This window comes from Eurosta solidaginis, chromosome X (assembly GCF_040869045.1).
Source record: "Eurosta solidaginis isolate ZX-2024a chromosome X, ASM4086904v1, whole genome shotgun sequence".
NCBI lineage: Eukaryota > Metazoa > Arthropoda > Insecta > Diptera > Tephritidae > Eurosta > Eurosta solidaginis.
This window is the reverse complement of record NC_090324.1, coordinates 104,333,741-104,360,727: the sequence shown is the minus strand read 5'-3', so window position 1 is coordinate 104,360,727 and position 26,987 is coordinate 104,333,741. Positions and strand designations below refer to the sequence as shown.

General features: G+C 35.0%; 1 protein-coding gene across 10 annotated transcripts in view; it reads left to right on the top strand.

Annotated features, from left to right (window-relative positions):
* The window catches only part of CaMKII (Calcium/calmodulin-dependent protein kinase II), a 3,892,153-nt gene that overhangs the window by 2,629,158 nt on the left and 1,236,008 nt on the right, over window positions 1-26,987 (top strand). For all 10 annotated transcript variants that reach the window (XM_067758430.1, XM_067758431.1, XM_067758435.1 and 7 more), the window contains 2 exons: window positions 12,176-12,298; window positions 12,366-12,492. In XM_067758430.1, the coding sequence (XP_067614531.1) occupies window positions 12,176-12,298; window positions 12,366-12,492 (250 nt within the window). The remainder of the gene's footprint in view (window positions 1-12,175; window positions 12,299-12,365; window positions 12,493-26,987) is intronic.

Here is a 26,987-nt window from a genome sequence, read left to right as displayed (position 1 = left end):
ACTGTATCCCCTAAGAAATTAAAAATTTTATATTATGAAAAAGTGTCATGAAGTTAACAGACATCCAGTACGAATCAAAAAGACGAATGGATTAATCTGTTTCGAATATTGCTGTGCAGGTGAAAAATCGAGGATATTGAGAAGTGTGATTCTTTTCCTGGTCGAAAACATCACACACAGCAAAGCAGTTTTTTCAGATCAGTGCAGTATAAAATTGGAAAAAAGGTATTCTCTAGAAGAAGAAGCAATAAATGTTTGCGAACTCAGCTCATCTGAGGAAGCAGATTTTGAAATCGAGCGACCTGGGCATTAGTTGAAAGTATGCAAAATGTCTTGGCGAAACTACGCCTTGGTCCTAGATCTCACTGATATTTCGAACGGCCTTGGAGCACTACTCGCAACCACTCCTATTCAAGATTTGCGTATTTCTATGGCCGAGAAAGTTAATGAAGATTTGGACCAGGATATTTCAAAAAAATTAATATCTTATATTGTAAATACTATTTTTGACAAAAATAAAAAAGCAAGCATAATCTAATATAAAAATCTTCACTGCAAGTTATTTCTTTTGGTAAAACCAACCTTTAAGAATACGGAGATGATCCATACATGGAATTCGTCAAGTATATTTGTTGGATGCGAGATTTGCCAGACGATGTTCAGAAAATAAAAATGTTGTAGAATACAACGCTTGTTGTATCCATCCGGAAAATATTCTTTTGTCGATGAGAACCGATTCAGACCAAACCGTACGTTTTGAGGCGTATGAAAAAATAAGAGCAGCTGAGAATGTGTTTGTACGATATGGGTATCAAATTAAATGTATTAATGAGTATTTTAAAAGGGCGTGGGCCTTAGTTATATAGGTGGACGCCTTTTCGAGATATCGCCATAAAGTGGACCAGGGGTGACTCTAGAAGTTGTTTGTACGATATGGTATCAAATGAAAGGTGCTAATGAGTTTTTTAAAAGCGCGTGGGCCTTAGTTCTATAGGTGGACGCCTTTTCGAGATATAGCCAAAAAGGTGGACCAGGGGTGTCTCTAGAACTTGCTTGTACGATATGGATATCAAATGAAAGGTGTTAATGAGTTTTTTAAAAGGGAGTGGGCCTTAGTTCTATAGGTGGACGCCTTTTCGAGATATCGTTATAAACGTGGACCAGGGTTGACTCTAGAATGCGTTTGTACAATATGGGTATCAAACGAAAGGCGATAATGAGTATTTTAAAAGGGAGTGGTCCTTAGTTCTATAGGTGGACACCTTTTCGAGATATCGCCATTAAGGTGGACCAGGGGTGACTCTATAATGTGTTTGTACGATATGGGTATCAAATTAAAGGTATTAATGAGGGTTTTAAAAGGGAGTGGTGGTAGTTGTTTATGTGAAGGCGTTTTCGAGATATCGACGAAAATGTGGACCAGGGTTACCCTGACCATCATCTGTCGGGTACCGCTAATTTATTTATATATGTAATACCACGAGCAGTATTCCTGCCAAGATTCCAAGGGCTTTTGATTCCGCCCTGCAGAACTTTTTCATTTCTTCTACTTAATATGGTAGGTGTCACACCCATTTTACAAAGTTTTATTCTAAAGTTATATTTTGCGTCAATAAACCAATCCAATTACCATGTTTCATCCCTTTTTTCGTATTTGGTATAGAATTATGGCATTTTTTTCATTTTTCGTAATTTTCGATATCGAAATAGTGGGCCTGGTCATAGTCGGATTTCGGCCATTTTTTATACCAATACAAAGTGAGTTCAGATAATTGCGTGAACTGAGCTTAGTAAAGATATATCGATTTTTGCTCATTTTATAGTGTTAACGGCCGAGCGGAAGGACAGACGGTCGACTGTATATAAAAACTGGTAGTGGCTTCAACCGATTTCGCCCTTTTCCACAGAAAACAGTTATCGTTCTAGAATCTAAGCCCCTAACAAATTTCACAAGGATCGGTACATTTTGGTTCGACTTATGGCATTAAAAGTATCCTAGACAAATTAAATGAAAAAGGGCGGAGCCAAGCCCATTTTGAAATTTTCTTTTATTTTTGTATTTTGTTGCACCATATTATTACTGGAGTTGAATGTTGGCATAATTTACTTATATACTGTAAAGATATTAACTTTTTTTTTAAATTTGACTTAACAATTTTTTTTTTAAGTGGGCGTGTTCGTTTTCCGATTTTGCTAATTTTTATTAAGCATACATATAGTAACAGGAGTAACGTTCCTGCCAAATTTCATCATGATATCTTCAACGACTGCCAAATTACAGCTTGCAAAACTTCTAAATTACCTTCTTTTAAATGTGGGCGGTGCCACGCCCATTGTCCAAAATTTTACTAACTTTCTATTCTGCGTCATAAGTTCAACTGACTTACCAAGTTTCGTCGCTTTATCCGTCTTTGGTAATGAATTATCGCACTTTTCCGATTTTTCGAAATTTTCGATATCGAAAAAGTGGGCGTGGTTATAGTCCGATATCGTTAATTTTAAATAGCGATCTGAAATGAGTGACCAGGAACCTACGTACCAAATTTCATTAAGATATCTCAAAATTTACTCAAGTTGTCGTGTTAACGGACGGACGGATGGACGGACATGGCTCAATCAAATTTTTTTTCGATACTGATGATTTTGATATATGGAAGTCTGTATATATCTAGATTCCTTTATACATGTACAACCAACCGTTATCCAATCAAAGTTCATATACTCTGTGAGCTCTGCTCAACTGAGTATAATAAGATTTGAATGTAAATAAAACAGAACTAGTTTGGCTTGCGGCACGGGTTTTCCTCTAAGGTTTTTCGTTAAAGCAATTATTTATATAAGGATTTTTGTTAGAATGCAATTTTGTGTGACTTTGTACTTTACCACAACCTGAAATTAAAGATTTTACAAAGAATTCGACACATTCGTTAATTGCCGAATTGTTTGTAAGCCAATTAAAACTACAAAAATTTGGTCCATTTCTTTGAAATTTGATCGTTTTTTTGGTTACGATTCCATAGCAGGTAAAAATTTGTAACAAGCGACTGAGTTTTACCTAATGAATGATTTATTGTAGAACTCTTATGCCATTCACAAAACAAACGTTTAGATCGTGTCGCAGTGAATCTGCGCTAGCAGTTGGGTGAAAATCGCTTGGGCCGTATTTTTAAAAAGCTGTAAAACAGGTGATGTTACAGTCTACTTGAGTATATTAGCAGTGTTTTTTTTTAAACGCGTATACGTTTCGTTTTCGCGTGAAAAAAAACGCCTATCCTCGCTTAGACAATGCTTAGTAGACCCATCTGGCGGCTGTGGTTAAACAACTAGCTACAGCAACAGGGTGTACCGAAAAGCGGAGACACAACGCTCTGATGGCCATAGGGTATAACATATAGCTGAATCAGTTGCGATGAATTCTTGACACACATAGAATACATAGAATTAGTGTAGAGGTTGAAACAAAGACACACATTTGAGTTACATCTGAGTATAATGCGTATTGAAATTTAGTAGGAAAAAATTTATGCGCAGCAATTTCAGAGGTGTATTTAAAGTTTGTCGCTTAGCAGTTCATATAAAGTTTAAGCGTAAACGGATATACGCGTGTTAAAAAACACGGCTATTATTGAGTTATTTAGACTTTTGTGCATACATACATATATCATATGTATGCGTATAATACTAATACGTGTAGTTTACTTTGCTTTAATTAATTTTACATGGACGTACAAAATGTATACTAGGGCGGGTCGATTTAAAAATCGCTCATTGCTCTGTGAAAATCGTATTCTAGGGATCAAAATAAGAATCTTTCCCGAAGGAACCATACTTCTAAAATGAATTCTGATTCATTTTTTCATTTACATATGTTCTGACTAAATAAATTTCTAAAGAGAAAAATAAACTCCAAAAACAAAAAACATAGGCATTTCAAAGTGGGATTTTTCAAAATTTGCCCCTACGACCCAAAGGGGGGGACATCAGAATTCGTTTTAGAGGTATGGTTCCTTCGACAAAGTTTCTTATTTTGATCCCTAGAATATGATTTTCACAGAGCAATGGGCGATTTTTTTGCCTCCCCACAAATCGACCCGGCCTATTGTATACACATACACACATATGTAGTAAGTATTTATATGCGTAGAAGTTATAGGTGCTAATTAATTAATTCTTTGTTTACTAATATTTTTATTTGATTCAAAGGCAAGAAATGTATGAGTTTATATTATAAAGAGAAAAGTGGAAATCGAGTTACACGATCTAAGTCAGGTTAGAATCTGTTTTGAGTAAAACACCATTTGACATGTATATTTGTATTTGTATTTGTATTTATTAGGCAATTCATCCCAGCACAACAATTTGACAAAAATTATTTTACAGTGCTAGTCGTATAGTAATAAAAAATATCATTTCGACGATATATAAAACTAAGGAATAAATAAAAAAACTATGAAAAAAAATCGATTTTGGCTATTTTTACGACACTCCCATGACGACAATTTTTATCACCTCAAGCTAAATAGTTGAGCCAATAACTAACTTTGTAGTTGTTATTTAAAAAAAAGGAAGGCGAGCAATGGTGTATCACATCCAAATTAAATCGAACCACAGATTTGTTTTGATTTCCCTTCGCAACTTTTTAATGGAAAGTGTCTCAAAAATTTATCGAAAGATTCCATCCGTTCCAACCATTTCTATATTCGTGCGACACCTGAAGAATTTTTTGTCTTATTTCTTCAACTTCAACTTCAAAACATTTACAAGCTCTTTATGGATTTCTCTAGCTCACCTGGAATTAACAATAACGTTTAATTTACCTATGTAACCTTAGTCGAATTCTGCCCAATATGATGCGTCTTCTTGAAAGACGCAAACTACGGTGTGATATTAATAGGTGATTACTAGAGATGGGATTGTACCGGGTATTTACCATTTTTATGGGTAAATACCAGGAAAATACCTGGACTATTCCTTTTTTGTATTTTTTGGATATTTAAAAATCATTTGAATCAAGGCTGCTTAGAATTACAATTCACAATTACAAAACACTCGGAGTCAAAAATTAGTCTGAAAGGAGTCCAAACTTTGGATAGTTTGCACTCGTTATGAACCCATTGCTATGTGTGTTCTATGTGAATTCTATTTTCTATTTTGCCTCTAACATAAGTATTATGTAATAGCTCACAATCCCGATATGCCCAGCATTAGTCAACAAAGGAGACCACTGCGTAATATATGCACACAACCACCAAGTAAGGAAGAAATCGCCGCGGCTATTCGTTCGTTGAAAAATAACAAATCAGCTAGAATTGACGATATCCCAGCGGAATTCCAGAAAGCTGATGTTGACAGTACAACCGATATGCTTTATCCCCTATTTAGAGCCATCTGGAACTCAGAACAGATACCGCCAGAATGGAAAAAGTCCATCATCGTAAAAATACCAAAGAAAAGCGATTTAACTGACTGCAACAATTGGAGAGGCATTGTGCTTGCTCCTTTGGTGAGCAAAGTCTTCAACAAGATTATATTGGAGCGCATTGTTCAGCCTCTAAACGAACGTCTACGAAAGCAACAGTCTGGTTTTCGTCCTAATCGCTCCTGTATTGACAACATTAACGTTATGCGAGCTATCATAGAACAATGCATTGAGTACAACAGCACGTTGTATGCAATTTGGTAGACTATGAGAAGGCTTTTGATTCTATTAAAAGGGACTGCATCTGGCTGGCCTTGCAGAGAATTGGAGTTCCCCAAAAAATTATTAACATTATAAGGAAAAGCTATGAAAACTCAAAATGCAGAGTGTTGCATAATGGGAAACTAAGCAATGCATTTGAATCGACTACAGGTGTCAAGCCGGGGTGTATATTATCGCCACTGTTGTTTATTGTGGTCTTGGACTGGGTGCTTGAAATATTTGACTCGCACAATAGGGGCATAAACTGGAGACTTAACTCCAGTCTTGAGGATTTGGATTACGCAGATGACATTGTCCTGCTATCACACACACACCAGCACATGCAGGCAAAACTCGACCACCTGCATCACCAGTCGTCAAAGTTTGGGTTGAAAATAATTATAAGAAAAACCGAATCTATGCGCATTAAGGGTAACAACTCAGCAAATTCCACAATTGATGGCCAAAATGTTGAAGATACCGAAAGCTTTACATACTTGGGAAGTATTCTCGCCGTTGATGGTGGAGCAAAAAGAGATATAAACGCTCGAATCCAAAAAGCCCGGGGAGCTTTTGCCAGACTTCGTGGTGTATGGCGCGCTAACAACCTTCGAACTGAAACAAGAATAAAAATTTTTAACGCATGTGTGAATTCTGTTTTGTTGTACGGCTCGGAAACTTGGCTCGTAACTGCTGAAACTAAAGCCAAGCTACAGTCCTTCATTAACCGCTGCTTGAGAAATATAATGCAGATATGGTGGCCCAGAACGATATCGAACGAAGAGTTATGGAGGCTGACCAACCAAACCAGTGTACATATTGGAATACGGACGTGTAAATATGGCTGGATAGGTCACATATTACGAAAGCCATACGATGACGTTGCACATGCTGCCTTAACCTGGAATCCTCAAGGGGCACGATGCAGGGGCCGACCAAAAATGACTTGGAGGAGAACGGCTCTTCAGGAAACTGGCAAATCGTTCAACGAATTAAGACAAATAGCACGAAATAGAGATAATTGGAAAACTTTTGTTGAATCCTTAAGCTCCTAATGAAGTATGGAATAAATAATAATAATAAATATGAGAACACTTAAGGTCAAATATGTTGTCTAATTTGGTTCAAGTATTTTCATCCTTGAAAACACAATGTTGATGATCAAAAGATGTTTTAAGTGCATACATAGTCAGACTGACGAAATTACAATTTAATGCAAAACCATTGGTAAAAAAAGTTACTTTTAAGTGAAAATATTAAGAATCTCATGCTTCTTTCTCTGGGTGCACATATCCGAACCGGAAAATATAATGGAGAAAATTGTTGGAATAAATCTCTCATGAGGATAAGATAGAAATGAAATTAGTATTAGTTGAATTAAAATTTTATTTAGAATAAACTGTCGCAGAAAATGTCTGAGTTTTTATTCGGGAGCTGCCTAATTTACTAATTTTAATATTTTTCGTTTGTTCATAATTTCAAATTGGAGTCATAAAAGACTCATCGGTGATAGTATTTTTGAGGGTGATATTTTTCACATATTTCGGACCTATATATAACTGCTGAACTGTAAGGCCTTCGAGAATTTTTATAGGGTACACATATTTACGCAAACAAAGCTACCCCTCAAACATGCTCATAACTTAAGAATCCGAAACGAGTCCAAAATTAGTGGGCAATGTAGGAATCAGAAAAGCGTCGACGCGTAGGAGGGTAAAAGAAAATTCAAGTTTTGGCTTTTATTTAATGGCCTAAAAGCTCCTAATCTACCATGCAAAACATATCATTTTTTAAATATTTATGTTCGCGAAAGCGAGTTTGGAACAAATATTGATAACTCATGTCGGACTCTTATTTACGCTCAAATGATATACTTTAATAGGATCATATAGGACGACCATTGCAAGAAGGGAAATATATTGGTTTTGGCCTCCAAAATGAGCTCATAGCGATTGTAAACGCTCCAATTTAGATATTTTTTCTAACTCTTTTTTGAATACAAATTTTTGCTGGGTTAACTAAAATTTGGGCAACGGTATGCATAACACAGGTCAAAAAAATAAGAGTTTTGGTTTGGTGCAGCTCTATTTGTAACCAAATTTGGTAGTACTCGGTACCCTCATAAAAACTGTATACTTACTTCTTTAATGCTACGTACAGTTTTCTAGATAGGGTCAAGAACCCCTTTTTAAGAGGTTGAGGCATGTATGGCCCCATAACTTTGTTTCGGTTTATTCTATCAACAGTTTTGATATCGTTGAAAAGAGTAAATTTTTTTTTATCACGATTTTCTCGAATAATTTGTCAACCCGTGCATATGTAAATTATTTTAAAACAATCTCCCATTAATTCTGTTTTCAAACACATTTAACTTTTTTATATCCGTTCTACGCGGATTCCTGGGATTTTCTACTTTAGTTCATTTCTACTGTGAAAAAAAAAATTATATTTTATAAAAATTTTTTCCTGCCCCTTTATTTTTTAAATTTTCTGTAATTAGTACTTTCGGGAGCGCGGTTTCAAGTGTTAGTACCCTTCTATAAATAAATAAAAAAATTTCAATATCATGTCTTCATCGCGAGTCAGTTGTGTCAATCACCCAAATGTGTTTTGCTACATTTTTGGGGAATACACAGTCCAAAAATGCAGGAAAAGTATAACAGATTTTATAAAAAGTGCTTATTTTTTGTACTCTAAATTGCAAGTTGTAAACAACAACAAGCCGTGGATACCTCGAATAGTTTGCAAAATGTGCTGTGAACACTTGAGACAGTGGGTCAATGGTAAAAGAAGCCATAGGAGATTCGGGGTGCCTATGCAATGGAGAGAACAAACAAATCACTTCGATGACTGTTACTTCTGCTGTGTCGATTTGCGTGGTGTTAATGTTAAAAAAATGATATATCCAAACGTTCAATCCGCTAAGAGACCTTTACCACATTCAGAGGAAGCACCTGTTCCAACATTTTATTCTACCCGTGAATCATCGAATAGTGAACTGTCTAGCGATAGTGATATCGAAGAAATAGCGTCTACTGAGCCAAAAACTTTTACCCAAGTAGAATTAAACGATCTAATAAGGGATCTTGAACTATCTAAGGAATCTGCAGAAGTGTGGGCTTCTAGATTAAAAAAAAAAAACTTGTTGGCTACAGGTACGAAATTGACTCTCTACCGTACAAGAGAGCAAGACTTGCTGCGATTTTTTAATTCGGAAAATGATATAGGTTTTTGTTCAGATGTGCAAGGCCTCCTTCTCAAAATGGGTTTTTCAGAATACCACCCAAATGAATGGCGTCTCTTCATAGACAGCTCTAAACGAAGCCTTAAGTGTGTTCTTTTACACAATGGCAACCAATATGGTTCAATTCCCATTGGTCATTCAACTAAATTAAAGGAAGAATATCAAAATATTGCACTTGTTTTAGACAAAATCAAGTAGATCTAAAGATGGTTAACTTTTTGTTTGGACAACAAAGTGGATACAACAAATACCCATGTTTTTATTGCCTGTGGGATAGTCGTGCCAAGCACCAACACTGGACAGAAAGGGACTGGCCTGTACGTGAGATGTTGGAAATGGTAAAGCAAAATGTGAGAAACCCTCCTTTAGTTACAAGAGATTCAATTATTTTGCCACCCTTACACATTAAACTGGGTCTAAGGAAACAATTTGTGAAGGCGTTAGATAAAAATGGACAATGTTTTCTTTACAGAACGAGAAAATTTCCTAGGCTAAACATAGAACAAATAAAAGCGGGTATTTTTGATGGCCCACAGATAAGAACGTTGATAAAAGATACTGATTTTTCAAATTCAATGACCAGTTTGCAACTGCTTGCGTGGAATTCGTTTGTTGAAGTTACTAAGGACTTTCTGGGAAATCACAAGTCAAGTAACTACTCTGATATTGTTAACAACATGCTAGAGAATTACAAAAACTCTGGATGTAACATGTCCATCAAAGTCCATTATCTCCACAGCCACCTTGACCAGTTTCCGGAGAATCTTGGTTCCTATAGCGAAGAACAAGGCGAACGGTTTCACCAGGACCTAAAAACTATGGAAGAGATCCGATGGTATCAGCATATGATGGCTGACTACTGCTGGGGAATGCAACGTGATTGTCTTGCCATACCTCATTCACGAAAATCACGTAAACGAAAGTTTTTATGTAAATAAAAAGTTGATAATAAAATAAATAACAAAAAACTTTTTTTTTCGCAGTAAAAATTTACTAAAATAGAATATACTAGGAAGAGTTACGCGGATATATGTCTTTGAAAACGGAATTAATAGGAGATTGTTTTAAAATAATTTACATATGCACTGGTTGACAAATTATTCTAGAAAACGGTGATTGAAAATGAAAAAATTTAACAAAAAATAAAATTTTTCACATTATTTTTGCAATTTCTCTGACCTTTATGAAGATATATTAACAACTTATATACTGATAGAAGAGGCGAAATGTACTCTTTTCAACGACATGTTGATAGAATAAACAGAAACAAAGTTATGGGGCCATACATGCCTTAACCTCTTGAAAAGGGGTTCTTGACCCTATTTAGAAAACTGTACGTAGCATTAAATAAAATAATTTAAAAAAAATTTTAAGTTAAACGGTTTTATTGAAAACAATACTTACATGAAATAATAATAATACGAAAAGCTAGAAAATAATTAGGTAGATCCTAGGTACTAGTCATCACACTCCTTATCAATCTAGGGCGTTGATCAGACAATTAAATAAAAGCGTTGGGCGCGTGAAATTTCTAAAAATGTGAGGCGTAGCATAACCTGATTAAGGTTCAGTTGGTTTTACTTATGACTATCGATAGAAATATGACGCGTCCAAAGCTTTTATTTAATTGTCTGATCAACGCCCTAGATTGATAAGGAGTGTGATGACTAGTACCTAGGACCTACCTAATTATTTTCTAGCTTTTCGTATTATTATTATTTCATGTAAGTATTGTTTTCAATAAAACCTTTTAACTTAAACATTTTTTTTAATTATTTTATTTTCAAGTTTTTAGTCTTTATTTTATTGCCTATTATTTCTCATTCTATTTAGTTCATTTAGTGACTCATTATTACAAGGACTCTTTCCTGACCATTTGTTACAACCTAAGTCCTCAATACATAATCCTTCAAAGACTTTACACGACTCTGCGCTACGTATGCTTGTCCCTCCTCCAACTCCAAAATATTTTGAAGTCACTTCTACTGGACTGTATGCAATATTTGTTCCAAATATGAGCCAAATCGGGCATCATAGGTCGCTTTCTATTCATGTATGTATTATGTGTTCCAAATATGGACCAAATCAAATCGGACCACAAATACGATTTTTGTGAATATCTCGATCCTTGCGCCACCTAGCGGCGATTTTTTTGATAGGTCGCTTTCTATTCTTGTATGTATTAGGTGTTCCAAGCATGAGCCAAATCGGACCACAAATAAGATTTTTGTGAATATCTCGATCCATGCGCCACCTAGCGGCGATTTTTTTCACAGGTCGATTTGTATTCTTGCATGTATTATGTGTTCCAAATATGAGCCAAATCGGACCACAAATGCGAATTTTGCGAATATCTCGATCCATGCGCTACCCAGCGGCGATTTTTTTGATAGGTCGCTTTCTATTCTTGTATGTATTAGGTGTTCCAAGCATGAGCCAAATCGGACCACAAATAAGATTTTTGTGAATATCTCGATCCATGCGCCACCTAGCGGCGATTTTTTTCACAGGTCGATTTCTATTCTTGCATGTATTATGTGTTCCAAATATGAGCCAAATCGGACCACAAATACGAATTTTGCGAATATCTGTTTTTCTTATTATTGCATTGTCATCGGGTTCTGAACTATATTCCAAGTTTCAAGCTTGTAGCTTATCGGGAAGTTACTTAAATTTCAATTACAAGATTCGTTCACAACGGCCGTGCGGCCGTGCATGCGGCCTGCCTATCAACTCAAGCTAAATAAAACCGTTTAAAAAGTAAGTATACAGTTTTTATCAGGGTATCGAGTACTACCAAACTTGGTTACAAGTAGAGCTGTGTTGACCAGTGTAATCGGGTAAATATTAATTAAAAACGCTGGATTACAGATTAAAACTAATTCAAACGATAGCGCAATGGATAACTACCCTTAAATATAATACAAATCGTATACATTTTCGATTGAATTTGTGTGTTTGTTTCCCATATTTTCCAAAAGATTATTTCTACCTTTCTTTTGGGTAAATATTTGGGTATTTACCCATTTTCACCATATATAAACATTTTACCGGTTATTTACCATTTGGGTATTTTCCCCATTCCCATTTCTAGTGATTACAAGAGAAGTTAATAAAGCAAACATTTATTCATAAGAAACCATTTACCCAACCCTCGGGCCGATTCTATATGGGCATTGGGTGGTGTATATATGTATACACAAAATAAGATTTTAGTATTGATACCAGTGTTATTAATATTTGTGTCTTAGTATCCATCGCCAGAATGGGATACCGTAACACCGGAGGCAAAGAACTTGATAAATCAGATGCTTACCGTCAATCCAAATAAAAGAATCACCGCCGCTGAAGCTCTCAAGCATCCTTGGATTTGCGTGAGTATTGATGTACTTATTTTCTAAGCCTTTTACTGTTAATACCATACAAAATTTAAACTTACAGCAAAGGGAGCGAGTAGCTTCAGTAGTTCATCGGCAAGAAACTGTAGACTGTCTAAAAAAATTCAATGCTCGTCGGAAGCTTAAGGGTGCGATTCTTACAACAATGCTAGCCACCAGAAACTTTTCCAGTAAGTTGAAATATCTAATATATTATAGCACTTGTCCTTATATGAAAAACAGGAAAAAGGTAAATGTGATTCAATTGGGGTAAGAGTGTAATTGAAGATAATAGGCAGAGGGTCAGGTTCTCGATTTTCGATCGCTTGGTAACAATACATTCAGAAATTCACGTGGTACTTATCGTGGCTTTTACCTAAATTGCAGCTATACTGGCTATAGAAATAATAGCTCATTTTCATACAACAGCAACCGTAACGGTAACAATAGTCAAAGATATCGAAATTCTAACGGAAATAGATACCAAAATAGCAACAATAGTAATACACGTTCAAATTCAAATCAAATAATAGTAACAATAGAGGTAACAATGCAAGATCGTCAAACGGTAGAGGCAGAAATGCAAACATCCGCGCTTTAAACTTGAGTGCCCCTCAGGAGCGAACACTGGGGGACGAACTAAGCTAGTACGCGAACTTCCCTCACCAACAGGCATCTATTGTTTTAATTTAAATTACTTAGATTTCATAGAATTACAACTTAACGAATCACAAAAATTTTGTTCTTTCTTAGTAGACACTCAAGCAGACATTTCTATAATAAAAATATTATGTATAGACAGTAATATTTCCTTAAATACAAAAGACATTATTAACATTAACGGTGTCACTTCCAATTCAGTTTCCACCTTACCGTAAATTTAAATTTTTCAAACTTTTCTCTTAAACATACTTTACATGTAGTAAATGAAGACTTTAATAATAATCTTGTGTCGGAAGAATATAATATAAAAAATGTGTTCCAGTTTAAAGAAAAACTGAAAAACATAAGTGTTAAAGATGAAGAGATATTAGTTTCCTTTGACGTTGTGTCATTGTTCACCAATATTCCAATTCTTCTCGCCGCAAAAATAATTTTAAAAAAGTGGGAGGAAATACAAAAAACCACAAAAATACCGAGGCGAATTTTCCAACAAATGTTGGATTTCTGTCTAAAAGACAATAATTATTTCCTGTGGGGTGAAAATTTGTATGCCCAAACATTTAGTATGCCTATGGGCAACCCTCTTTCGCCAACCATTGCAGACATAGTCTTAGATGACTTACTAAACGACGCCATATCCAAACTTAAAACACAACATAACATAGATATAAAGTTCATGGTGAAATACGTTGACGACATCTTCGCTATAGTCAAAAGAAAAGACCTAGACACTATTCTAGATACATTCAACAAGTACCACGACAAACTTAAGTTCACCCTGGAAACATAAACAAATTTCAGCATCCCCTTCTTAGACACGCGCGTTCATAGAAAGAGCAACATACTTATGCTAGACTGGTACACAAAACCTACCTCTTCTGGCCGGTTGATAAATTTCTTATCTGCCCAACCATTCAAGTACAAAATGAACACTGCAAACAACCTTATCAACAAAGCTTTAGATATCAGCCATCAACAGTTCTGGGATGCAAACATTACAAAAATTAAAGAAATTCTCACCAGCAACAACTACCCACAAACACTTATACACAGCCTAATATTGAAAACAATCGCAATAAGAGAGCAACAAAAGATACCACAGATCAGCCCAAACAATATTACAGTGTTACATATATACCTAGACTGACAGAGAACTTCGACAAAACCATCACATCCAACAAAAGTAACATACGCTTGGCATATAAATCCAACAAAACATTAGGAAGCATTCTTACAAAAACAAAAACACCACTTCAAACCTCACAACATAATAATATTGTATACGAAATACCATGCAAAGGAACAGAGAACGAAAGCTGTGATAAAATATACATAGGCACAACCAAACGAAGCTTTGGCGTTCGCCTAAATGAACATGAAGCGGACATTAGAAAGAAGAAAACAAACACAGCTCTCTCACAGCACACCACAGCGAGTGGCCACACAGCTGATTTACAAAATGCCAAAATATTAGATAAAGAAAAACGGACAAAGATCAGATACACCATAGAGAGCTTAAGAATAATGCAGAAAAGGGACAAACAGTAAACATAAAAGAGGACACTGATTGCATTGCAGCGGCTTATTTGCTTTGCATATAATTTTCAATTTTAGTTGACAAATGTACCACGCACAGATGGTATTGATGTGTTAGTTGTAGTTATGCAAATTGTGATATTTTACGTACATATATTTGTAAGTGACCTTATACAAAAATTTTATTGTTTCGGTATATTAACAAAATTCAAAATTTTTATAATTTCATGTAATTCTTCAATGTTTTTTGATGAAAATAATGTTAAATAAATGCAGTTTCGCCCCTGAGGAAGCTAAGGTGCTTAGCGAAACGTTGGGTCGCAATAGTTAAGTTTTACTTGCACTAAAAATAGCAACCATATGGTCAAGAAAAGCCTATTCTCATATAAAATTGAAGACTTTAATATTCCATCCGATGGCATACTGGGTAAAGATTTCCTTAAAAATAACAAATGCATTATTAATTATGAAAGAAATAGTATTTCCTTTTGGGTAGGTAATGAAAAAGTCGCGGTACCAATCCTGCACGGAAGAGAAAGCGACTGTTGTATCATTCCTCCCAGATGTGAAATCTTCAGACTTTTTGATTTAGGAGATTCACCCGAGCCACTTTTCGTGGACTCACAGGAAATTGAAAAAGGCGTTTTCACAGCTAGGTGCATTGTTAATTCCAGTAACCCAATAATTAAAGTCATAAACACCACCGATGATGTAAAGTATGTGAAAAGAAACAGTATTCGGACAGAAAAACTTTCAAATTATAATGTTTATACAATTAACAAGACAGAAACAGATGACAAACGTACGAAAAAAACTAATATCAATTTTTAAAAATCAAATACCTCAACATGCTTAAAGTAAATTAATTGACCTTTGCATAGATTATGCCGACACTTTCGCTCTTGACACGGACAAAATGACTTTAAACAACTTCTACGAGTAAAAATTAATATTGACAGATACCGACCCAGTATATGTTAAAAACTATCGATTGCCATACTCTGTTAGACAACGATTTGATTGAACCCAGTTACTCCAATTACAATAGTCCTTTGATTGTAGTCCCAAAGAAGGATACTAATAGTCAAAAAGCTTATCGTATGTGCGAAGATTTTCGCACAGTAAACAAAAAACTCATTCCTGATAAATTTCCACTAGCTAGAGTTGACGATATTTTAGATAATCTCGGTAGAGCAAAGTATTTTTCGATATTAGATCTTTTTTCGGGATTTCATCAAATCACCTTGCATGCTGACTCACGTGACATTATTTCTTTCAGCACTGACCGAGGTGAATTTAGATGGAAATTGCTTCCATTCGGTTTAAATATAGCACCAAATTCATTCTCACGAATGATGACAATAGCTATTTCGGGTATACCACCCAATGCCGCATTCTTGTACGTCGACGATATTATCGTCATCGGTTGTAGTGAAGCACACCATATTAAAAATCTTTCAAAAGTTTTCAATACTTGTAGGTCTTTCAATCTCAAACTTAACCCAAATAAATGCAACTTTTAACGACCAGAAGTAACATTTTTAGGTCGCAAATGTTCAGCCAAGGGGTTGTTGCCAGACGACTCCAAAATAAACGCATTTAGAAAGTATACAAAACCGACTGCTAAAGACGCGGTACGACGATTCGTCGCGTTGGCAAACTATTAGGAAGGTTTATACCAAATTTTTTCGTCTCTGGCAGCGCCTCTAAACCGATTAAGCAGGAAAAGAGTTGAATTCTTTTGGGATATTGAGTGAGAAAGGGCATTTTTATCTTTGAAAGCAGCGTTACTTTCACCAAAATTACTTCAATATCCAGATTTTACTAAACAATTCATTATTACCGTTGATGCTTCAACAATTGGATGTGGCGCTATTTTAAGTCAAGAACAGCAAGGCAGTGACTTACCAATTTGTTTCGCTTCTAAAGCATTTAATAAATCAGAGCAGAAAAAACCCATATTAGAATTAAAGCTTTTAGCTATTTACTTTGCATCAAGCAATTTCGACCATACGTTTATGGCACCCATTTTGTAAAGTCAGATCATAGACCTCTAGTATACTTATTCAATATGAAAGACCCCTCTTCAAAACTTTCGAGAAATAGGCTAGAATTAGCGGAATATAACTTTACGGTAGTTTATATTAAGGGTAAATCAAACGTTGGTGCTGATGCACTATCGCGTATTACAATCGATGAAATTAAAGAAACAAACAAACAAATCTTGGCAGTACAGACAATGTCAATGACAAAACAGGCAAACGACAAAAATTTACATAGAAAAACTGTCAAAAACGATGAAACACAACTTACCTTACATGTCTACGACAAATTCTCATTTAATTCTTCGAAAAAAGTTCCACAAGGAAGGCTAAGTTCGGGTGTAACCGAACATTACATACTCAGTTGAGAGATATGGAGACAAAATAAGGGAAAATCACCATGAAGGAAAATGAACATAGGGTAACCCTGGAATGTGTTTGTATGACATGTGTATCAAATGGAAGGTATTAAAGAGTATTTTAAGAGAGAGTGGGCCATAGTTCTATAGGTGGACGCCTTTTCGAGATATCGCCATAAAGGTGGACCAGGGGTGACTCTAGAATTTGTTTGTACGATATGGGTATCAAATGCAAGGTGTTAATGAGTATTTTAAAAGGGAGCGGGTCTCAATTCTATAGGTGGACGCCTATTCGGGATATCGTTATAAAGGTGGACCAGGGTTGACTCTAGAATGCGTTTGTACAATATGGGTATCAAATGAAAGGTGTTAATGAGTATTTTAAAAGGGAGTGGGCCTTAGTTCTATAGGTAGATGCCTTTTCGAGATATCGCCATAAAGGTGGCCCAGGGGGGACTCTATAATGTGTTTGTACGATATGGGTATCAAATTAAAGGTTAATGAGGGTTTTAAAAGGGAGTGGTGGTAGTTGTATATGTGAAGGCGTTTTCGAGATATCGACCAAAATGGGGATCAGGGTGACCCAGAAAATCATCGGCCGGGTACCGCTAATTTATTTGTCTGATATATAAATAGACAAGATAAAAAAATGTGGAACCGTTTTCTGCTAAACTGTAATTCTAAGGTGTACAAATTAGATATGTATTGATAAGAAATTTTGAGCTGCACTGTCGTCCATAAATAAAAAAAAATTGAAAAATAATTTTAATATAAAAAATTTAACATAAGAGTCACACCACTACACATGCACTTATTCATACTATAGTCACGCTGTGTGTGTACTTGCTTTTTGTGTACTATGCTGAATCGTGAGCATGGCCGAGGAGTTGCTTTGTACACAATAAAAATTCAACAAAAATACATAGCTGATCATGCAGCAAGTATATTTCTTTTTTTCCTTTGCTTTCCTTCCTTTTCCATTCTATTCTTTTATTTTCCTTTCCTTTCTTTTCCTTTCCTTTCCTTTCCGTTCCTTTACTTTCCTTTCCTTTCCTTGCCTTTTCTTTATTTCCCTTTCCTTTCCTTTCTTTTAATTTTCTTTTTATTTCCTTTCTTTGACTTTCATTTCTCTACCATTCATATTCCTTCCTTTCCTTTCCTTCCTTTCTTTTCCTTTCCTTTCTTTTCCTTTCCTTTCCTTTCCTTTCCTTTCCTTTCCTTTCCTTTCCATTCCTCTACTTTTCTTTTCATTCATTTCTTTTATTTTCATTTCCTTTAAATTTATTTTCCTTCCTTTCCTTACTTTTCCTTTCCTTACCTTTCCTTTTCCTACCTTTTGTTTACGAGAAGCAGATTGATTAAATAATACCCTTCCTGCCAGAGCAATATAAAATTTCCTTATTTTGAGCTTACTTATTCATCATATCACCCATCGAATGTTCCTATTATTATATTAAAATGACAAATTATATTTCTTTTATTTTCATTTCCCTTCCATTGATCTTTCTTCCTTTCCTTTCCTTTCCTTTCCTGTCCTTTCCTTTCCTGTGGTTTAATTTCAACCACTGGGCGAACTCTAGTATATGTAATACCACGAACAGTATTCCTGCCAAGATTCCAAGGGCTTTTAATTTCGCCCTACAGACCTTTTTTATTTTCTTCTACTTAATATGGTAGGTGTCACACCAATTTTACAAAGTTTTTTTTTAAATTTATATTTTGCGTCAATAAACCAATCCAATGACCATGTTTCATCCCTTTTTTCGTATTTGTTATAGAATTATGGCATTTTTTCATTTTTCGTAATTTTCGATATCGAAAAAGGGTCAAAGTCGGATTTCGGCCATTTTTTCTACCAATACAAAGTGAGTTCAGATAAGTGCGTGAACTGAGTTTATTAAAGATATATTGATTTTTGCTCAAGTTATCCTGTTAACGGCCGAGCGGAAGGACAGATGGTCGACTGTGTATAAAAACTGGGCGTGGCTTCAACGGATTTCGCCCTTTTTCACAGAAAACAGTTATCGTCCTAGAATCTAAGCCCATTTGCTAATTTTTATTAGGCATACATATAGTAATAGGAGTAACGTTCCTGCCAAATTCATCATTCATATTTTCACCGACTGCCAAATTACAGCTTGCAAAACTTCTAAATTACTTTCTTTTAAAGGTGGGCGGCGCCACGCCCATTGTCCAAAATTTTACCAATTTTCTATTCTGCGTCATAAGTTCAACTCACCTACCAAGTTTCATCGCTTTATCCGTCTTTGGTAATAAATTATAGCACTTTTTCGATTTTTCGAAATTTTCGATATCGAAAAAGTGGGCGTGGTTATAGTCCGATATCGTTCATTTTAAATATCGATCTGAGATGAGTGCCCAGGAACCTACATACCAAATTTCATCAAGATACCTCAAAATTTACTCAAGTTATCGTGTTAACGGACGGACGGACGGTCATGGCTCAATCAAATTTTTTTTCGATACTGATGATTTTTATATGTGGTAGTCTATATCTATCTCGATTCCTTTATACCTGTACAACCAACCGTTATCCAATCAAAGTTAATATACTCTGTGAGCTCTGCTCAACAGAGTATAAAAATTGACCCAATTTATAATGTCGAAAACTATGCTAAAGGAGTTAAGTTTACAATGCAGAAAGCACACAAAATGGCACAAAACCTAATAAATAAAAATAAGTTACAAAGTAAAAATCTCTATTATAGAATGGCTCGTGCATTAATTAACAAAATCGGCGATAAAGTACTTTTACAGAAAGAACCACATCACAAACATGAAAATATTTATCAAGGTCCGTTTACAATAACTAAAATTAACGAACCTAATGTAACTATTATCGAGGAAGTTAAAAACAAAGAAAAAGTGGTACACAAAAATCGCCTTAGTAAAATAAATTAATATTGCTTTAATACTTTCATTAAACCTTAAAATGTAATACACAAACAAAAAACAACAAAAAAGACAAAAAAATCCAAACATTTTTTTGGTACTAGTTTCATTATCGTCATTTTTAAATAGCCGCGAGGCACAAAAAATATGTACGCTCCAAAGGCGTACCATCTATTAGATAAGGTTTCAATGCTGGCTTCACTCAGTGAAATGTCATATGCTTACATGTAGAGCAATTTAAAGCTAGTAAATTTTTTGTGCACCAACATTGTAACGAGTCCAAGTCGGCCTGAAGAAGATCCAAGGAACTCAAATCGGTAGGACAGTAAGTGTAGCAAAGTTTTACATCATCCGCATACATTATAGTATGTGAATATAATATTGTCTGTGGCAAGTTATTAATGAAAAGGGCAAAGAGCAATGGGCCTAGATGACTTCCCTGGGGTACGCCGGAGGAAACTCCGAACGATTCCGACAGATTGCACTTGAACATGACTTTTTGGGTCCGGTTAGAAAGATAACTTTTCAGCCACATTAATAGGTGAAACGGAAAGCCCAGTAAATCAAGCTTATGGATAAACAACTCATGGTTGACGGTATCAAATGCTTTGCTGAAGTCCGTGTAAATGACATCCGTTTTCTTGTTCGCTAAAAATCCTTCCATAACTATAGAGGTGAATACAAGCAAATTTGTAGTGGTTGACCTTTGGCGAATGAAACCGTGTTGGCATGGAGATAAAATACTAGAACAGTGATATTGGAGTTGACTGGTAACAATCTGTTCAAAGACTTTAGGAAAGACTGAAAGTTTAGCAATACCCCTCTAGTTTTCAACTTTTTACCTACTACCTTTTTTATGTAGGGGTATAATAAAAGATTGTTTCCAAAGTGCCGGGAATGACTCATATCCCAGAGATGCTCAAATAATTTTAAAATAGGCTCATACACGTTTTCGGCGCAGTACCTAAGCACGCAACTAGGAACACCGTCCGGTCCCGGAGAAAATGTGGGTTTCAAAGATTGAAGACTCTGAAGAACAATATTACCATCAATAGCAGGATTCCTAATGGAATTCGAGCTATCTAAGCGATAGGGATATTGACCGGAATGAAAACCACTGGATGAATACGTGAACTTACAGAACTCAGAAAATAGTTCGGCAACGTCGTCATCAGTGCAAGCTTTTTTACATCCAAAGGTTAATGAGGAAGGATACCTAGAAGTTTTCCGCCTTGAATTTACGAAACTGTAAAACTTTTTTGGATTTATAAAAAATTGGGATTTACAACAACTCAATTAATTTTTATAACAAACCTGATTAAGACAGTGAAATTTAGAACGAGCTATTAGATATTTAGAGAGTTCTGCAGATGTTCCAGATTTCTTGAATCTTTTATAAAGCCTAGATTTAATGTTATTAAGTCTGAGAAGTTGCCTTGAAAACCAAGGGGGCTTATTCGAACATAGGGTACAGCGAGTAGGAATGCAGGTATCAAAGAAGCCATCAAGTGTACTGTAAAATATAGAGATTGCCGAATCGACATCAGTGCAAGCATAAAGATCCGACCAATCATGGTAAGCCAACAGATCATTGAGCATAATGGAATTTGCTTTGTAGAAGCATCTAGATCGGGGACGAGACTGTACTTGAATCCTACAAGGTAGGCTGATATCAAGTGATATCTCTAGCGTAGGGTGAAGAGGGTCTTCTGGAAGGGATAAAGGTGGTATTTGCGAAGGGCAGTACCCACCGAGCCATCCACATATACTAAATCCAGCATTTTATTTCCACTATTTGGAACATTGTTAATCTGTCAAAGAGATGAGTCTAACAAGCAATTGAGAAACTCATGTTGAGCAGTGGGAGTTAAAAAGTTTGAATCACTTATATTAACCCAACTAACTGTTGGCAAGTTAAAGTCGATCGAAGGCAAATCGCAGATGGCCGAGCTATGACTAGCATAAACATCCATATCCGAACGAGGTGGTATATACGAACAACAAACAATTACGCTATAGCTACTGAATGAGAGCCTAACTGCTATGAATTCGATATGAGAGATATTTTCTAGCGAAATCAACTCAGATGATAGGTTAGATTCAACAGCAATAAGGACACCTCCCGATGCGATCACGCCGATAAACAGCATATTTATTTGAAAAAACCGCAGAATTGTAATTATCAGGCTTTAGCCAGGTCTCCGTAAAAGCTACAACTTGTGCAGAGAAGTTGAAAGAATTAAGGAAGAATGGAACAAGTTTTGATCGTAAACCACGAACATTTTGGTAATTAATGAGAAGACGGGGCAGATCAGCAATTACCTTTGTGTTGTTATTACTGTGTTCGTCATACCGTTTTTTGGATGTAATAAAACACGTTCGGCCCTCGCCTTTCTTGTGAACAAGTGAACCACAGTATGCTTAAGCCAAAACGAGGAATCAAGCACCTTATCGATATATGCCTCTAAAAGAGATATTTTAAATGAGATGTCTCTCTCATATTTAAAGTTAAATTTATACACATTGATGTTACTAGTGGGTGCAACACCAAGTTTAGAGCAAACGTAAAGAGCAATATCATTTTCGGTAAGCGAGGCGTGTAATCGGGACACAAATACAGCCCTACGAGGTGGCACGGCAGTCACCTGCAAAGGAGTAGCGGATAGCACACCAGAGAGCTGGGAAGGTGCGGCCGTTATAGGACAGTTGACAGAAAACGCATTGCTTGACCTAGCATTGGTTATCGAGCCCGTCAATGAAGTACTATTTTTTTCAGGTACACTTGTATCGATAGCAACAACCCCAGTATCGGTAACTGTTATTGCTGGAGCTAAAGATAGCGGTGCAGGTGTAGGATGAATTGGGGATTCCAGCGAAATCAACACTGGTGACGTAGACAGCCGCAAAGGTACCACTATTAGTTCGTGCATCGTTTAATTTGCCAGATATCGTCTCACTAGAAGCCTCGACACAGCCTTGTGGAGATTCTTGTGGAGGTTCTTGAGCTGCATTGTTCATAACCTTTTTGGTAAGCCTGTTCGTATCAGTAAACGCGGTTGAAGGGACATTTGTAGGAGGACAGCTTTGCCCCTGACTCGAAGACAAGTTGGAATCATTGTTGGGCATACATTTCTTCCATTCAGATATCACTTTAAATTTTTTAAAGTGAGCTTCCATCGTTTTGAATCCTTCGTTAAGATCACGAAACCCAATAAAAATGTGGTTGAACTCTTTCTGAGTTTGCCTCATAAAAGCTCGCATGTCATTTTCTGCGGAACGATAATCATGACATGTCCAGTTCAGTCGAATTTTGCTGGATATTAGGTAAACCACCCGACCACCTATGTGAGAGAAACCGGCACAGATAACATGAGCCATATTATCACAGAGCCAGCAACAAACATAAGTATCACCACGGGAAATTTTCTTTAGATTGGTGCACTTCTTGACACAGCAATCCAACATAATTGCAAAGTTAAACAAACCCAAAAGAAAAATAGGCAAAAGAAACTATAAGTATATGATAAATTGAACAGCTGTTCAAAAAATATGGGCGAGAGTTATTTTGGAGCACTGGATGCAAATGGCAAGATAGCGTATAGCTAGCAGCGAACACAACAGAAAGCAAAAAGGGCACACAATGACTTGATAATAGCAGCTACCAACAAAGAGGTATGCAGTTATCACAAATTTTTGTGAAAATCTATGATCTATGAACACACAGACTGAATGTTTAAATTGCACAAAAAGCCACTATGTATATTGCACTGTGTAAAGATTTAATACGAAATTAAACTTATAAACTGATTTCTATTATATTAATGAATATTTATAAAAGATAAAACTTGTTTACAAAGTAAAAAGAATAACAATTCGAAGAGCGATCAAAAACACGTCCGTGCACGGCAAGGTTACCAGATTGAATCTCTAAATGAACTACATAGAATGAGAAATAATAGGCAATTAAATAAAGACTAAAAACTTGAAAATAAAATAACTAAAAAAACCTTTTCTTAAGTTAAACGGTTTTATTGCAAACAAAAATTACATGAAGTAATAATAATACTAAAAGCTAGAAAATAATTAGGTAGGTCCTTGGTATTAGTTCATCACACTCCTCAACAATCTAGGGCGTTGATCAGATAATTAAATAAAAGCGTTGGGCGCGTGGGATTTCTAAAAATGTAAGGCGTATCATATCTTATTAGGGTTCAGGTGTCTATCAAAAGAACTTTCACGCGTCGAACGCTTTTATTTAATTGTCTGATCAACGCCCTAGATTGATGAGGAGTGTGATGACTAATACCTAGGACCTACCTAATTATTTTCTAGCTTTTCGTATTATTATTACTTCGTGTAAGTATTGTTTTCAATGAAACGTTTAACTTAAATTTTTTTTTTTTAATTTATTTTATATTAGAGCTGGTATTATACACTTCCATCAATTATTTGATGCTATTGAATGAGTACTGAGTAAATCTCAGCTGTTCTCATTTACCCACTTTAAAAGCATTGCACACTTGATTCCCATAATTTCTTGGGAAGCACAGTGGACATAAATACTGTTAAGAGCTAATAAGTATAAAAACGCAGTGCTTTGATTTGAAAATAGCTCATTTAATGCAAATTTCTGATTTATTTAATATGCAATAGTTTTACCAGCTGCAAATTGTGTTGGTTAAAATAAATTTTTAGTAAAAGAAGGAATTTTTTTCACTTAAACAGGGGTTTTGCCAAATTTTTCTTCATAAAGTTTAACGATATGCATATCAAAATAACCACCTTCACAGCAATATTAAGATTTTATATATGGGTTGCGAAAATTTGGAAATATGAGTTTTTTCATATTTTCCAATTTCTGAGTTTACACCTCGTATAACAGGTTTTTAATTTGCTGAACGTGTTATCTAAAAATAAAATAAAATTTCGAAATGTAGAATTTCGAAAGCCGATATATATTTTTTGGTCCAATACGCAGCCGGCTGTTGCACAGTGTTATTTTTTTTTTTTAGATTGATATTTATTATTAATATTTATAATAATTTTTTGATTTCACAATAAATTTTAAATATCACAAATTCATTTTCAATTCACAGACGTGTATGATATATATATATATTAAGTAATAAAAAGTAAAAAGTAATAAAAAGTATTTTAGCCTCGAATAAGATCTATACATAGCCGTTTAAAATTCATAATATTATTCTCTCCTTTGATATAATCAGGTAACGAGTTAAATATATTAAGGCCCTTATATAATAATGTGTTTTGGGCTGCAGTAGTCCGCTGTAATCCTAGTCGAAAGTCATTCGCATTCCGCACAGCATATTGGTGTGTATCTCTAACATACTGAATGGAACTTGTTAAATACATCGGCGCCCTGTTCTGTTTAATTTTAAAAATCATTATTAGTGTATTGAGCATCAGTTTTTGCTCAATATTTAGCCATTTCAATGTTTCAAGCATGTGACTTATTGGCGTGTATTTGTGGCATTTTATTATTGATCTCATACATTTGTTTTGTAACTTCTGTATTCTTCCTATTTGTGATTGGTTACAAGATGTGTTCAGAATTGTGGAACAGTATTCAAAATGTGGCTTTATGATTGTATTGTATATTTTTATTGCTGTTAAAGTGTCTAATTTATTTCGTATTCTTCTAAAGAAGTAAATTTTTTTGCAGCTTTTTTACACAAATAGTCCACGTGATTGTTAAATTTGAGCTCATTGTCTATTATTACACCTAAATATTTCATATTGGTTACTTGCTCAATACTAGTATTATTTATCACTAAATTTATTTCCCTATTTGTATACATCACCATTACTTTTGTTTTCTGTTCATTCAATTTGAACCTATTCATTTTAAGCCATTTCATAATTTCATCTATATCACATTCTAACTTTCGTTTACATTCTTCCACTGTTTCTGCTTCTGTATATACCAATGTATTGTCTGCATACATTACTAATTTGGATTTTGATATCACTTTTTCTATATCATTTATGTAAATTATAAACAGAATTGTTCCCAGAAGAGATCCTTGGGGCACCCCTGTATTCACATATGAAAAACTTGATTTTGTGGATTTTATTTTTGTTTGCTGTCTACGATTTGTAAGGTAGTCCTTAAACCAAAGTAGCTCTTTTCCTCTTATTCCATACATATACAGCTTTTTTATTAGAATACCTCTGTCTATTGTTTCAAATGCTCTTTTAAAATCAAGAAATAGGGCTGCTATTATTGTTTTTCGTGGACGCTTCTTCCACTCACTTACGACGAAGTTTATTGCACTTTCACATGAATGATTCTTACGAAATCCGGACTGGTTTAGAGTTTCTAGGTACGTTTGTAGTTGATTTTTCACAACACTTTCCATTATTTTTTCAAATATCTTAAGAGTATTTATTGGACGAAACTCTTCACATTTTTTTGTTTTAGCGATTTTTTCAACTGGCACTACCAATGAGTCCTTCCATTCATTTGGGAATACTCCGCTCATTAATGAATGATTTATTAACTTTGTTAAGAAAGGCCCAGGTACCTTCCAGTTGTCCAAAATGATCTTTGGGCTCACATTATTCCAATGCTTTTTGTTCTTAAGTTTTTTACAAATTGCCTTTAGTTCGCAAATTTGTATTTCTTTAAAATGAAAGGTTTCAGGACAATGATCAATATTGTTAATATATATTTCTTTATCAATTGAATGATCTATTAATTCTATGCTCTCAATGAAGTATTTATTGAGCTTATCAGCTATTTCATTTTCATCACTTATTTCTTCGTTTTTATAAATTATAGAGCTTATTTCGTTTACATCTTTGCTAAGTATTAAATTTTTAAGTATTCTCCACATTTCTTTTTGATTTGTTGCGCTATTGATTTTTAGCTTAAAATATTTATTTTTTGCCTTTATTATCTCTTGTTTGTATGTTTTACATACACTTTTATAAATTAACCATGAATTGGTATCGTCCATTACTCTTGCAGCTTGGTATGCTCTAATTTTATTTATTTTTAGCTTCTTTAACGTTGAGTTAAACCATTTGTTGCGACTAGAGCTATTTCTAATCGTTCTACTTCTCGTATTAGTTTCCACCAAATCTTGTATGCACTTTTCCAGAATAACAGTGTTTTCATTTACATCATAGAGAGGTTAGAACAGAATAAGG